The sequence below is a fragment of the Xenopus laevis genome, chromosome 1L, assembly GCF_017654675.1.
Source record: "Xenopus laevis strain J_2021 chromosome 1L, Xenopus_laevis_v10.1, whole genome shotgun sequence".
Lineage (NCBI taxonomy): Eukaryota > Metazoa > Chordata > Amphibia > Anura > Pipidae > Xenopus > Xenopus laevis.
This window is the reverse complement of record NC_054371.1, coordinates 91,525,593-91,539,635: the sequence shown is the minus strand read 5'-3', so window position 1 is coordinate 91,539,635 and position 14,043 is coordinate 91,525,593. Positions and strand designations below refer to the sequence as shown.

The 14,043-nt window shown below is 37.9% G+C and overlaps 1 protein-coding gene across 6 annotated transcripts in view; it reads right to left on the bottom strand.

Moving 5' to 3' along the window:
* The window catches only part of mapk10.L (mitogen-activated protein kinase 10 L homeolog), a 142,878-nt gene that overhangs the window by 85,162 nt on the left and 43,673 nt on the right, over positions 1-14,043 (bottom strand). For 4 of the 6 annotated variants that reach the window (NM_001355484.1, NM_001355482.1, NM_001355483.1 and 1 more), the window contains exon 2: positions 9,124-9,195. In NM_001355484.1, coding sequence (NP_001342413.1) covers positions 9,124-9,195 — 72 coding nt within the window. Of the gene's footprint in view, positions 1-9,096; positions 9,196-14,043 lie in introns of all 6 variants that reach the window. The other 2 variants (XM_018253341.2, XM_041585104.1) reach the window with 2 other exon arrangements.

Below are 14,043 nucleotides of genomic sequence, written 5' to 3'. Positions count from 1 at the left end.
CCCCTTTAATGACTGAATTGCACTGTGTGCAGTTCAGGCATGGGAATGTCCCAAATTTTGGTTTTTGTAAAAAGCGAGTGTTTGGTGATTTGCTGCTTCCCACATCTGCTCTTATGAGTCTATCTTTAAGATTTCTTGCTCTCTTGTATGCTAGCATTGGTGGCAATTGAAAACTGGGCACATCTGGTAGGCATGACTGCAATATATGCCAATGTTTACGTATAATCTGCCCAATATGTTTGCTTGCTGTATTGAAGTTACTTACAAAGGCCAACCTATTCTCTTTTTGTTTACCTCCTCTTTCTCCTTTTAACAGTGCCTCTCTGCTCCTTTGTTGAACTTTCTCTAAGCTGGTACTTAAAACCTTCTCATTGTACCCTCTTTTTGTGAATCTGTTCGACATCTCCTTCAACTGTTCAACACATTCCAAGGGATCACTGATGATGCGTTTTGCCCTCACAAATTGGGACACTGGAAGTGAACATTTCAACGGTTCTGGATGAAAACTAGCAAAGTGTAAGAAATTATTTTTATCTGTTGATTTTCTATATAAGCTAGTTTTCAATTTATCACCCTCTCTCGTAATTAACACATCCAAAAAACTTAGGGATGATTTGTCAGAGACTACCGTGAATTTTAGAGTATTCTCCATCTGATTGAGAAATTGATGGAACAAATCTAGGCTATCACAAGAGCCTTCCCAGATCAACAACAAATCGTCGATATATCTCAAGTATAGACGACAATGTGATTTAAAGAGGTGATTGTTGTAGATCAGGGTATCTTCTAAATGGGCCATATAAAGATTTGCATATGTGGGGGCCACATTACTTCCCATGGCCGTACCCCTCAATTGCATGTAAAATGTATCCCCAAACAGGAAATAGTTCTGATGTAGAACAACTTCTAATAATAAGAGAAGAAAGGACTTTTGTTCAGCTGTGTATTCTGTGGCATTTAAATGGAAATTAGTAGCATTAAGACCGGCCTCATGAGTAATAGACGTATAGAGGCTACTAACATCAAAACTGACAAGTAAGATTTCTTGCTTTGGTAATACAACTTTATCAAGCAGTTCAAGTAAATTGGTTGTGTCCTTAACATACGATTTTGTGTTTTGTGCTAGAGGCTGTAGCACTTTTTCAAGGTAAATAGCCAAAGGGGACAGAACTGAGTCTGTGCCCGCTACAATAGGGCGGCCTGGTGGGTTATGTAGATTTTTGTGGATTTTCGGTAAGGTATACAACACGGGTGTAATGGGATTCTCTTTAATGAGAAAAGTTTTAAGATCTTCCCCAATTACTCCATTCTCCACGGCAGTCAAAACTATATTCAAAATACAGTTTTGATGTTAGTAGCCTCTATACGTCTATTAGTCATGAGGCCGGTCTTAATGCTATTAATTTCCATTTAAATGCCACAGAATACACAGCTGAACAAAAGTCCTTTCTTCTCTTATTATTAGAAGTTGTTCTACATCAGAACTATTTCCTGTTTGGGGATACATTTTACATGCAATTGAGGGGTACGGCCATGGGAAGTAAGGTGGCCCCCACATATGCAAATCTTTATATGGCCCATTTAGAAGATACCCTGATCTACAACAATCACCTCTTTAAATCACATTGTCGTCTATACTTGAGATATATCGACGATTTGTTGTTGATCTGGGAAGGCTCTTGTGATAGCCTAGATTTGTTCCATCAATTTCTCAATCAGATGGAGAATACTCTAAAATTCACGGTAGTCTCTGACAAATCATCCCTAAGTTTTTTGGATGTATTAATTACGAGAGAGGGTGATAAATTGAAAACTAGCTTATATAGAAAATCAACAGATAAAAATAATTTCTTACACTTTGCTAGTTTTCATCCAGAACCGTTGAAATGTTCACTTCCAGTGTCCCAATTTGTGAGGGCAAAACGCATCATCAGTGATCCCTTGGAATGTGTTGAACAGTTGAAGGAGATGTCGAACAGATTCACAAAAAGAGGGTACAATGAGAAGGTTTTAAGTACCAGCTTAGAGAAAGTTCAACAAAGGAGCAGAGAGGCACTGTTAAAAGGAGAAAGAGGAGGTAAACAAAAAGAGAATAGGTTGGCCTTTGTAAGTAACTTCAATACAGCAAGCAAACATATTGGGCAGATTATACGTAAACATTGGCATATATTGCAGTCATGCCTACCAGATGTGCCCAGTTTTCAATTGCCACCAATGCTAGCATACAAGAGAGCAAGAAATCTTAAAGATAGACTCATAAGAGCAGATGTGGGAAGCAGCAAATCACCAAACACTCGCTTTTTACAAAAACCAAAATTTGGGACATTCCCATGCCTGAACTGCACACAGTGCAATTCAGTCATTAAAGGGGACACATTTTATCATCCACATTCGGGCAGAAAATACGCTATCAATCGATATTACACCTGTGAATCTACTTTCGTCGTTTATTTGCTCAAATGTCCATGTGGTCTTTTATATGTGGGGGAAACGACCCAAAAGATTAAGGACAGAATATCAAAACATAAATCCACCATTCGTAGGGGATTAACGACATTACCGGTACCCGCTCATTTTTCAGCAAGCAAAACATTCAATTAGCCAGCTAAAATTTCAAATTATTGACTCAGCTGAACTACCTAGGAGAGGGGGAGACAGATTCATGCTGCTGCATAAGCTGGAGATGCAGTGGATTCACAGGCTTGACACAGTGTGGCCCAGAGGTTTGAATAAAGATTACACTCCTGCTTTATTTATTAATCAGTAGGTTAGTAGACTTTGAGTGTTACAGTTATTACTCCTTGAAGATTAACAATTTTTTCTTTTTTCTTTAAAGGGTAGTAAGAATGGTTTGGGAGTCGGAAAATTCTGAGTGCAGTTATTACCTTCTGCATAAGAAACCATGGAATAGAATGTTGCAAGAAAGGTAATACAAGCGTCTCAGATCTTCCAATACTATGATTTGATTTGTACAGAATTGCCAGAAAGGATAACACTGAACAAGAGACTTTTTCCTATTGTTGGGTTATTGCCAATATAAAAACATGATTTGCCAATATAAAAACATGATTTGTTGTAATTACCACTAGATTGATACACTGAATAGTATATATGGACATATGTCCAGGGAATATAACACTTTTTAACAATTTTTTAACATTTTTAATGAATTTGTATCTTTTGTATCCAATGTATGTTACATTGTAATTAATGTCCCCGCCCATCACTCCCCTGACCTTCCCCGCCCCCACTGATCACTATTTAACACAGAGTAACGAGTGTAACCACATGCTTGATAAAGAGTCCTGTGTGACTCGAAACGTCGCATTATTTTGTCTACTGCAAATGAGCCAATAAATCACAAAGAAAATTTACTGAAACAGCGTGTCAGTGTGCTGCGGTCTGTTGGAGATTTCAGTTCAATAGCATTGGGAAAGAGCATAGGCTATAGTGGATCCACCTGTCAAGTGTCCCGCTTAAGATGTATTATCAGGGAGAGCATGCCAGCCACTAGTACTTTAGATGGGGTCATGCATAAAGCACCTTAATCCAACCTATGAATATAGGCCCCAATCCAAAATGGCTAGTATACCATGTAAAATTATACCAGATTATTTAAAATGTGTCTGGTCAGTGGCGGAACTACCGGGGGAGCAGGGGGTGCGAGCGAGCCAGGGCCCGCACCCCCTCAGGGCCCCCGGCAGCCTGCGTGCCACTGAAATGCGGGCCATGCGAAGGGGAGCGGGGACCCGGCAGCACGTCACGCACCAGGGCCCGCCCCCCTCTAGTTACGGTACGGTGTCTGATATTTAAGTTGCTCTGGCTGGCATGAACCCAGCCTAATACAGGTGCACCAAGTCATTTATCATTCCCCTTAACCTCAGCACCAATATTATAGCAGTTGAGCAATAATATGTGTAATGCTAACTTGGGCTAAGCAGACCAAAAGGAGTTAATGTCCAGCTAGTGCTTAGAGCATGGGTTACATGTGACTCAAACACTTCAGGCTAGGGCCTTGTATGCTGGAGGTTCTTGTGGTAAAACAAAAGAGTAACAGTTTATTTGTACAAGACAAATGTCCCAAAGGTTTTACTTACAGTGATATACTATATACTGTACATACATCATAGACTAGGACAGGTGGAAGAGACAGTTGAGGAATGTGACTCCCATAAAGATTTAGTCAAGCAGTAAGTGAATTCCTTCAGGCAGATATACCTTGAAAGTGGTCCAGATCCCACCCAGCGGAGTGGCCAGGGAGAAGAAATCTAAGCCTGACACCCTATCCACTGTGGTCCCTTCACTAAAGGCAATCTAGGAGCCTTGGGAAGCTACTCCCTGCTACAGATCCTTGATGGAGCACAAAGCTGCTCTTACTATCTGTACTCTCTATCTCTGTAATGAATCATCCCTCTCCTGAGTTTGAATTGGGGACGTTGTGTGTTGCATCCTGTTGCCTTGCTTGTTGCCTTGCCTCTTCGTTATTCAGGCAGATTAGAGGTATAGGCTTAACCTGTTATGAGGTCCCTTTGGTTAGCCCTGGCACTGCTCTGCATTTACTGGCAGGTGCAGCCTAATTCCTAGTTAGCTCCCAGCAGAGGGCCCTTGTTTAAAGCATGAGCTGACTTCCCCCCACTACCAGTTCATAGGTCTCCAAACCAGCTGGACACCTGTTCTATGTGCCTAAGTTCCTATGTTCCTACTTTCCTACTTTCCAGTCTGTCCTTGTTCCAGTCTGACCTGGTTCCAGGACTCTCTCCCATGATGATGTTCCTGATTCTTGTTTTCCTTTTTGGCTAAAGTGTACCTGTTCTTGGACTTTTGTTTTACTTTGAACGCCTGTGCTAGTAAATTAATCTTCTACTTTATGTTTGCTAATAAACTCTTTGTCTGCAAGCATCATTGCCAGTCTAATCCCTCCTAGTTACCTTAAATATTAACCCAGTGGCCCTTCAGGTCATTCCTACTCTCCTTAAGAGTCTATGGAGCAAATTCCCAGTACCCAATGCCTTTTTAACACTTATTAAAGGTTATTTATAAAAGGTTGAGTTGATTTTTTTCAAGGGTAATGTAGGGGCCCCTACTGGGTAATCTGCCCTGCAGCTTTAAGGCCCCCACCTTTTTCTTAGAGTGATCTGCCAGGAGAGAATGACACTCCCCTGCTACACTGCTATATAGTGTGTGTAGGGAGTGGCCACTTCCTCTTTGGCCTGTGGATGGTGATCCAGCTGGGTGTGCTCAGGAGAGCCTGGGCACAGCTAGGCCCAGAAAGGCCCATGTGCTTTGGAAGAAGAAGTCGGGGACCAGGAAACCCCGTGAATGAGGAACAGATATACTAGGGCAGACTTGTCATAGTCTCTCTAGGAGAGAAAGGCAGATAGGATAGAGAGAAAGAGCAGCTGAAGCTCCAACAAGGATTTGCAGTAAGGGAGTAGCTTCCCAGAGGCTCTGTGTGTTGCCTCCAGTCAGGGACCTCAGTGAAGAGGGACTGTAGGGTAGAAGCTGCTTTCCTGACAACTTCCAGGAGGGAAAGGTTGTACTGCATTTGCCTGTGTACTCTCTGTGTGAGCCTGCCTTTGATCTGTGTGAACTCTCAATATGCTGTTTTCCTCAAGCTCCTGCGTGAGTACTAAACCTGTGGTCACTTGCCTCGTGCATAGTTAAATAAACCGTTTCTGTTTTACTGCAAGAACCTCCTGGCGCCCATCTTTTGTTGTATGCACAGTAGCCTGGGGGATGTAGTTGCACTACACCATAGAGGGAACACTTCCACATGGCGAAGGCCCTGACCCTGTTGTGTAAGTCGCAGTGTAACCCATGCTCTAGTGTTCTAGCTGGTGAATTAACCCCGAGTGGCCCAAATAGGTGTTACAGTAATTTTCAGTCAATCCTCAAATTTTCAGGTTAAAAGAAACTGCAGCAAAATTTTGCCACGGAAAAATTTGCTGCAACAGAAATGTTTCCAAGACAAAAAAGTCACCATAACAAAAAATGGCCATTGACTTATTTTTCACTCATCACTAAAGGAGATGCAAATTACAGAAATACCCCTTGTCCAAAAACTTCAGGTTATAAGTAATTCTAAAACAACTGGACTTGCTGAGTAATTACTAAAGATGTTTCACTACTCATCTGAGCAGCTTCTTCAGTTAAACTGAACTACTCACCTGAGCAGCTTCTTCAGTTCAATTGAACTGAAGAAGCTGTTCAGATAAGTAGTGAAACGTCTTCAACGATTACTCAGCAAGTCCAGTTGTTTAGGAATTACTTATACTACACCATGACCTGGATGAATGAAAATCTTCATAGCAGTGTCGGACTGGCCCACTGGGATACCAGGAAAACTCCCAGCGGGCGTGGGCCCTCCTGCTTCTAAACATTTGGCCTATTTCATGGTCATTGCCTATTTCTATGTGAATAAAGAAGCTAAATCGATGGAATACTAGGTTATAGTATGTAAAGAAAAGAGAATAGGAGAATAGAGGTTGAGTGAGTAGAGGAAGAAAATAATACTTAGCGTGGGCCCCTGGTCTAAAGGTTTTTGGGTGGGCCCCTGGCCTAAGCGTTTTTGGTGGTCCCCTGGTGTCCCAGTCCAACACTGCTTCATAGTCATTCAGGTTTGAAGCATTCTAGAAAACAGGTCCCATACTTGTACTTTCTAATCTAAATTAAGGAAAAATTCCCTGTATGCCAAGCTTGAGAAGTACATTTTAAAAGTCCCTAAAATCCCATTACTGAGCCTTATACAGTAATTGCAATGAAAAGTTTTAAGATGGATTCCCGGCATTAAGACTATCCATAGACATAAACAATTAGTTTAAATTCGTTTAAACGAATTGCTCCAATTCTTAATCACAAAGGAGGAAAATGGCATTATAAAATGTACCTTAAAAAGTGACTGATAATTTTTTGTATCACATTTGGATTATGTTATATTAATGAATTATGGATTTTTATAATAAATATTCAATGTTTCTTTTATGTCTATTTAAAACCTGCCTAACTGCTAAATGATCCAGAGGAAGCCAAAAATCCCCCATCAAATTTGCCTCAGAGGGGGAAAAATTCTACATGACTCCAAGATGCCAATTAGACCAGTGACTGGAACAACTTTGACAGGGCAGGACATGTACAGGACTGATGTTGCTTGCCTATAATTTTCACTATATAATTTTATTTCTGTACTGTATATTGTATACTTAGTTGCAGATTTATCAAAAGTCGAGTTGAAAATTAGAAATTAAAAAGTTTGAATTTCGAGCAAATTTTTGTGTACTTCGACTAGGGAATAGTCCAAATTCGATTTGAATTTTAAAAAAAGTGTGAAAATTCAAATAACAAAATTTATCATGCACGGGCTCTTTAAAAATCGACTTCAACCATGCGCCATCTAAAACCTGCCAAATTGCTGTTTTAGCCTATGGGTGAACTCCTAGAACCTGCCTGGAGTCAATTGGTGGACTTTGAAAAATCAAGGTTTTTTTGGAAAAGCTTTGATTCCTACAATTCGAATGCGCTATTACTTCGATTCGTAAGATTCAAATTCAGACTAATTCGAAAGAGTATGGACTATTCACCTGCAAAAAAAAAACCTTGATTTTTTTTTAATAAATTTCGGTTAGTCTTTTTGAATTCGAATTTCGACGTTTTTCAAATTCGAAATTCGACCCTTGATAAATCTTCCAATTAAAGTAGACTATAATATGTATGAGGATATTAGGCAGTTTCCAACTCTTGGAGAATCAATGATGCATTAGACAGCATCTCCAGCTAAAATGTGCCATACCAGTCCTCAAGGGTTGGTGGTAAACAGACAGTTTAAAGTATACTTTTTGGATAAATTGAGTTATTTTATATGAAATGTATTCAATTTTTTAATTCAGTTTTTATAGGACAAATAACTTTTAGTCTCCTCATTGCTAGCATTATGGTATACTCCACAGGGACTGAACAATAATTTTAGTGAAGTACATTTTTAATACTTTCAGTAACAATACAAGTTTTGTCTATAATTCACAAATTAGACAGTGTGAATCTAACTAGAGCTGCCATTCCAGAGGTGCCTGCATCATACCCCTGTAAAAATCAGTGGGGATGCACCCATTTGGCTTCAGCAAAGCTGGAGCTATAGGGGAAAACTGTGGGGTAATTTAAACTTCAGCCAGCGCTAAAAATGCCCCCCATTTGTCTGTGAACATTTAGCACTGAACATTTAACAGTGGCATAACTTGGGACCGATGGACTCCCCAGGGTACCGGCATGAAGATTGTGGAGTGTGTGGGGGTTCATATCTGTCTGGAACAAGAATTGCAGGACACAGAATTTTGGGGGGGGGTCCCTTTCTGTCTCCAGCTCCCCCATGGTGTCTGCTCCCACTTATTCACATCACTGTTTTAAAAGTTTTGAGTCAGGCTTTTACCAGAGGAAGTAAGTGCATAAGGAAAGGAAATTCTGGGCAATATAGTCAGTCATCCATTTAATATATAATTAAAATATTGCACATGTTCTACATATAAAGGAATGCAGCATTCCTTTAAAGAATATTCTTTTAACTTGCACAAGATATCTGAAAAACAAACATTTGCATTACATTTCGAAAATCTAAGTACTGTCTCTTTAAAAAACTTCGACTTCGACACTTTGCCACCTGGCAATTTGCTGTTTAGCCTATGGGGGAACCTCCTATAACCTACATGAGCCGTTGGCTAAGTTTTTTTGTAAAAACGTACGATTAAATCGTACGAATTGAACGATACGAAGCATTTCATTGTGTGATCGAACGATTTTAATTTACCGGAAAAACCTTTGACTTCAACTATCGTACTACACCTATTCGATGGTCGAATTTCAAAGTATTTTCACTTCGAAATTCGACGCCTTGATAAATCTGCCCATTAGTGTGTAAAGCTACAGGTTTTTTCAGTTTGGGCAGGTAAGGTTAAAACAAACACTTTTTTATGTTAAGAATATTTGTTTAAATTCTCTGCATGATGAAGTGAATACTCAAATATATGACATTTAGCAGACAAATATACACAACACTGTGAAATGATAACAGATTTCAAAGGAACAATGGAATACAAATTCATACGGTACCTTGTTTTACCTGGAAGAAACACACACCTGACAAAAGGCAATCTTTACATCCAGGGTAGGTTCACTGCAGTTATACAAGAAATGACGACTCATAAATACCTGCAACAAATCAGAAGCTATTATATAGTTTTTACTCAGAAAAACATTATATCCTTAGAACCCAGGCTCCCCTTTCACTCTATTACAGTTAGATAAGAGAACATTGGTAAAAGTAATAAAAAGCCCAGTCTGCAACAATTCTTAATTTTCCATCTGTCAGTAAAAATAAGGGGTTTGACATAGGGTTAGCTTTACATGATATAATCAAGTTAGTAGCCACTTAATTTGTCTCTGATCATCCACAGATACCTGTAATCAATCAGCAGCTAGCTTTTCACTGGAAAATTAAAATACACATAAATAATTGTTTTACGTGTTTACACAAAAACATATTAATTATATTCTGTATAATCAGGTCAGGTCATTCTCCATCATACTCTAGTCATTGGTTTACATGTACTGCTGTCTTCACTCCTTTGTTAGAATGCTAACATGTTAAATAACTCATGATTATGATTTACAGTTTAAAAATTCATTGAACACCGCACTGCATAACTGAAAGAAAAACAGACACTGTAATTAGTATAGTAGAGTAGATTTCAGAGCTGAAGACAACCAAAGAGTCTTCTATTTGGCCTCTACCCTTTTGACATAATAATTTTACAAACATGAAGATGATTATTAACATACTGTATCTTTACAGTCTGATTTAGCTTCATTCAGGACACTTTTACAGTAAAAAGGCAGACTCTGCTCTGTATCTAGAATTCACATTGTAAGATGATTTACAGATTAGTTAGCCACACTTAATTTAAAGAAAAGATAATGCAACTAGGAAGTGTCTTTCTCTAGACAATAGCAATTCATTCCCCTTCCCCAAGAATTTGTCCACAGCTAAAAAAAAGAGTACTAGAGAAATGGGTAATAAATGCAAATGCAGTCACCACAAACCCTCCAGGAATAAATATCTAAAAACAATTAGAGCCAATCCTTGCCCTGACGCACATTTCGCTATCAGCTTTCTCAAAAGGCAATTGCAAATGTTAGGTAATTTATATATATATATACTGTATATATTTTTTTTTGTAAAGTTTTGTCAGGTTTAGTGTGTAGATCATTTGGGGATGGGGAATAGGTGACTTATGTAAAAAAGTTAATGTTTTAAATTCTGTTTTAATACTACCCACAAAAAACCAAACAGTTGCAGTGACTATTAATTTTTTAATTATTAATTCTGGCATTTTATAGTAATATCCCTTTCTTACTATTTTTTTAGTAATTTGTACTTTATTAACTGGAGCAGTTTAATATTGCTGGATATTGTATAATGGGCAAAAACATACACGTGTTTTTTATGAATCTATGCCTATTGAAGTAATGAATTATATGTATACATTATTCATTCATTGGGGTATTTAACAATGTTTATTTAACTATGTTACCCTGAAGGTACTGCTGGAGGTGGCACTGAGCCCCTTTCTTGCATAAATATTTATACTGGTAACTTTTTTTCTAGAGTTTTGATGTGCATTTTTAGCACAAAGGAAATATTTAATAAAAACTTCTGTTACTCCAATTATTATTATGTTTTTTAACCTGGTTTACATGTGTCACATGTGTATATGGTGGTTAGATAAGTATCACTGGAATGCACTATAATATGGACAATAACAGTTAAGAATTGACGTGGTATGACATGTGGATTCAGATTATGAAATGAAAATTAAGAATCAGCATGTAGCTGAAAAAAACAAGCAAAAGAAAATTACCATGCCTGTGTCTACTATATCACTGTTATCACTGTTGTCAGTGGTTGCATCACTATCTGTAGTCATGTTCAGAACCTGACTGTCAAGTCATTTCAGACTTTTAATAAAGGTCACACAGGCTTTGTAGGCTTTGTATAACTGACAAGAGGTACCAAAATGTAACCAAAAGATAAGCAAAATACATATAATATTTATATAAATAATTGATTTAGACAAGATGCATTTGTGCTTCTATGTATTTACTCCTATTGTTATTGAAGGTCTGATATTTTTAGAAAAGAAACAGTGTCAGTCCCAGGAAAGGATAAAAAGACAGCATGTGGCCAAGAAGAACGAAAGCTGTTTGTGTAAAGCCGTTTAAATATGTTTTGGGGGCTCTTAAAGAAATGAATGTCTTTGTTTTTTTTTCACTGAAGCACTAAATAATCCTGTGGGCATATTTGTGTGTGTGAATATGCCAATGTGTCCAGATGCGCAGGTGCACACTACAACAAACCCTCTGTGCAGAATTCTCTACATACCTCTCTACAGTCACTCCGTTGTGCTTCAAACCAGTTGTGCTACATCCTCGGAAAAAAAATACAATCTGGCAAAGCCATTGTGTGTGTTTGGGTAAATTCTAACAGTGGATGAACAAAAATCATGCATTTTGGATTTAACAAAATACCCACTTCTTTACATAAAATACTGCCCAATATGAAACAAATGCATCATTTTAATTCAATTGTCCATATCAATTCCCTGCTATTTTCGCCAACAAAGTACTGTACTAGCAACAAGACACATAAAAAATTGGTTCCTCTCTTCCAATGGGGTGGTGGATTTATTAATATTCAAATAAGATTTTTTTTTTTATACGCAATGGGCAAAAAGGTCACAATTAAATAAGTTTTGCCCAATGTGTCAAAACATGAACAATTGTGTATTTTGATGAATTGGACAAAATTGTGCAGAAATTGTGCACAGTCAAGATTGCCAGTGTTCTGTATCCAAATTACATCTGCATTGGATTTTTGAGGTGCAAGAGTGCTGTACCTATTGATGCAGTTTGCATGAATTACTGCAAGTTTAATTGTGGCAGTATCTTATGTAGGCATTTGTCGTGTTATCCTCTTTTCTATATTTATATAATTATATATATTATTATAAAGAACAATGAATTTTAATCAGTTATCCAGTTCAGTTTTATTAATGTATATGGATAATAATTGACAAATCATTTACTATTTGTTAAGGCTCATCTGCAAATTTGCACTGGGCAGTAACCCATAGCAACAAATCAGTGATTAGTTTTTTTTTCAAACAGCTGCAGGTCTGACAGCTAAATAAAAATTTGACTGGTTGTCATTGATCACTGTCTGTGTGTAATGCTCCATTATATCTTAGTGTGGTACGTTTGTCTTTGCGCATCGCCAAAGTGCGCATGTATGGTGCATTATCTGCGCCTGCCGCCTGTAAATATGTTTGGGCATGTGTTCGTTCACACGTCCATTCGCATGTATGTTTGTCACATAAGAAGTAAGTGCATCCACACTCTCCTGCACGTTTGGAGACAAAATTGGCCTTTATAAGTACACCAACAGAAGTAAACAGTGATTGGTGATATTCTTAGCTCTGGTACTTGCACTTTCTGATTTGACTAAGCTTGTTCCTTGGACCTCTTTTACACTTGACTGCTGCCTGTCTAACCACTTCTGCCTGTGACCCGACTATGATTGAACTCTGCCCATGATCTCAACCTGTTTCTGACCATGATTGAACTCAGCCTGCCCCTGACCTCGGCCTGTCCTTGATCACATTAGTATTGAACTTTCTTATCTTAGCTTGTCCTGAATTGTGTCTCCTTTATTAAAGCTCCATCTGCAAACGTGACACTGTGAATAATCAGAGAATAAGATTGTTCACTTCTTTATAGATTTTCTCAACAAAAAAATATAGAACAGACAATGATGTAAAAATTACAAATGTACCCATTTGTTAAATCATAATGAATGATTGACACATGCTTTGCGCTAGGTTTACTTGATATGAACAATTTACAGAATAATCCTTCCATTGAAAAGGATACACACTGAGAATTATACTGAAACTACTTCCACAGCTAGATAGAGTCCCATTAATATTTAATGAAATGCTAAAATGCTGATTATTCAGAAACTGTATGTTTCACTTAGCATTTGCAAGCTCAGTTTGGAAGAAATGTTCCAGCAGAACAACTCGGAGCTATTAGACTATTCATGCATACAGGAGAGTCATAATGTAAAAGACCTTCGTCCATAGTAAAAGAGATATTTTTTTCTGATAAATGTGAGGCAATTATGTTGGCACAGAAAACTCAGCAATGGCTGGAAAAGCATGCTACACATCTGTGAATCAAATAACAGAGAGGTTGAAAACATTTTAGATAGGAACATGAGTTAAAAGTTATTCTAAACCAGTAAGGAAAGGACGTATCTCTAAATTAATTGTACAAAAAAAAAGCAATTGCCAAAACAAAAACACAACAAAACTTAATTCAATGATAGCTAGCCTATTTAAGAAAAAAAATCGAATGAGTTAACCAAGATCATGTTAAAGTTAAATCATAGGAAAATTGCCCTATTGCTTAGCTGGCAAAGGCATTTTTCCAAAATAATAAAAGGAAAAATATGATAAGTTAAAAGTAGTATAACAGCGTACACACACAAACATGTTAATGTGCAGGAAATAAGACTGTCCTCATCCTTAGAGGCAGATTTACCAATATTTGAGTTTGAAGAGAAAGCCATAACTGCAGCAAGAAAAAGGTAGTAAAACTCACACAACTTTTTACTGAGACTGCCTTTTTTATTATCAAGCACTAGCATATTTAAAGGAGAACTATACCCTGAAAATAAATATAGCTGGAAATGCCATATTATATACACTGAACCTATTGAACTAGCCTAAATATTCAACATCTCTATAGTAGTAATGATCCAGGCCTTCAAAGCTGTCACAGGAGTTTCCCATATTGGATTTAGTTAGGAGTGTCTGCGACATGTACATGCTCAGTGTGCTCTGAAAAGTAAGCTTAGGGGCAGTCGCAAATCATCAAACGGAAAATGATGCTTGTCTGTAATATAAGCTGATGTAAGAGGGATGATTATTCATTCTGTTC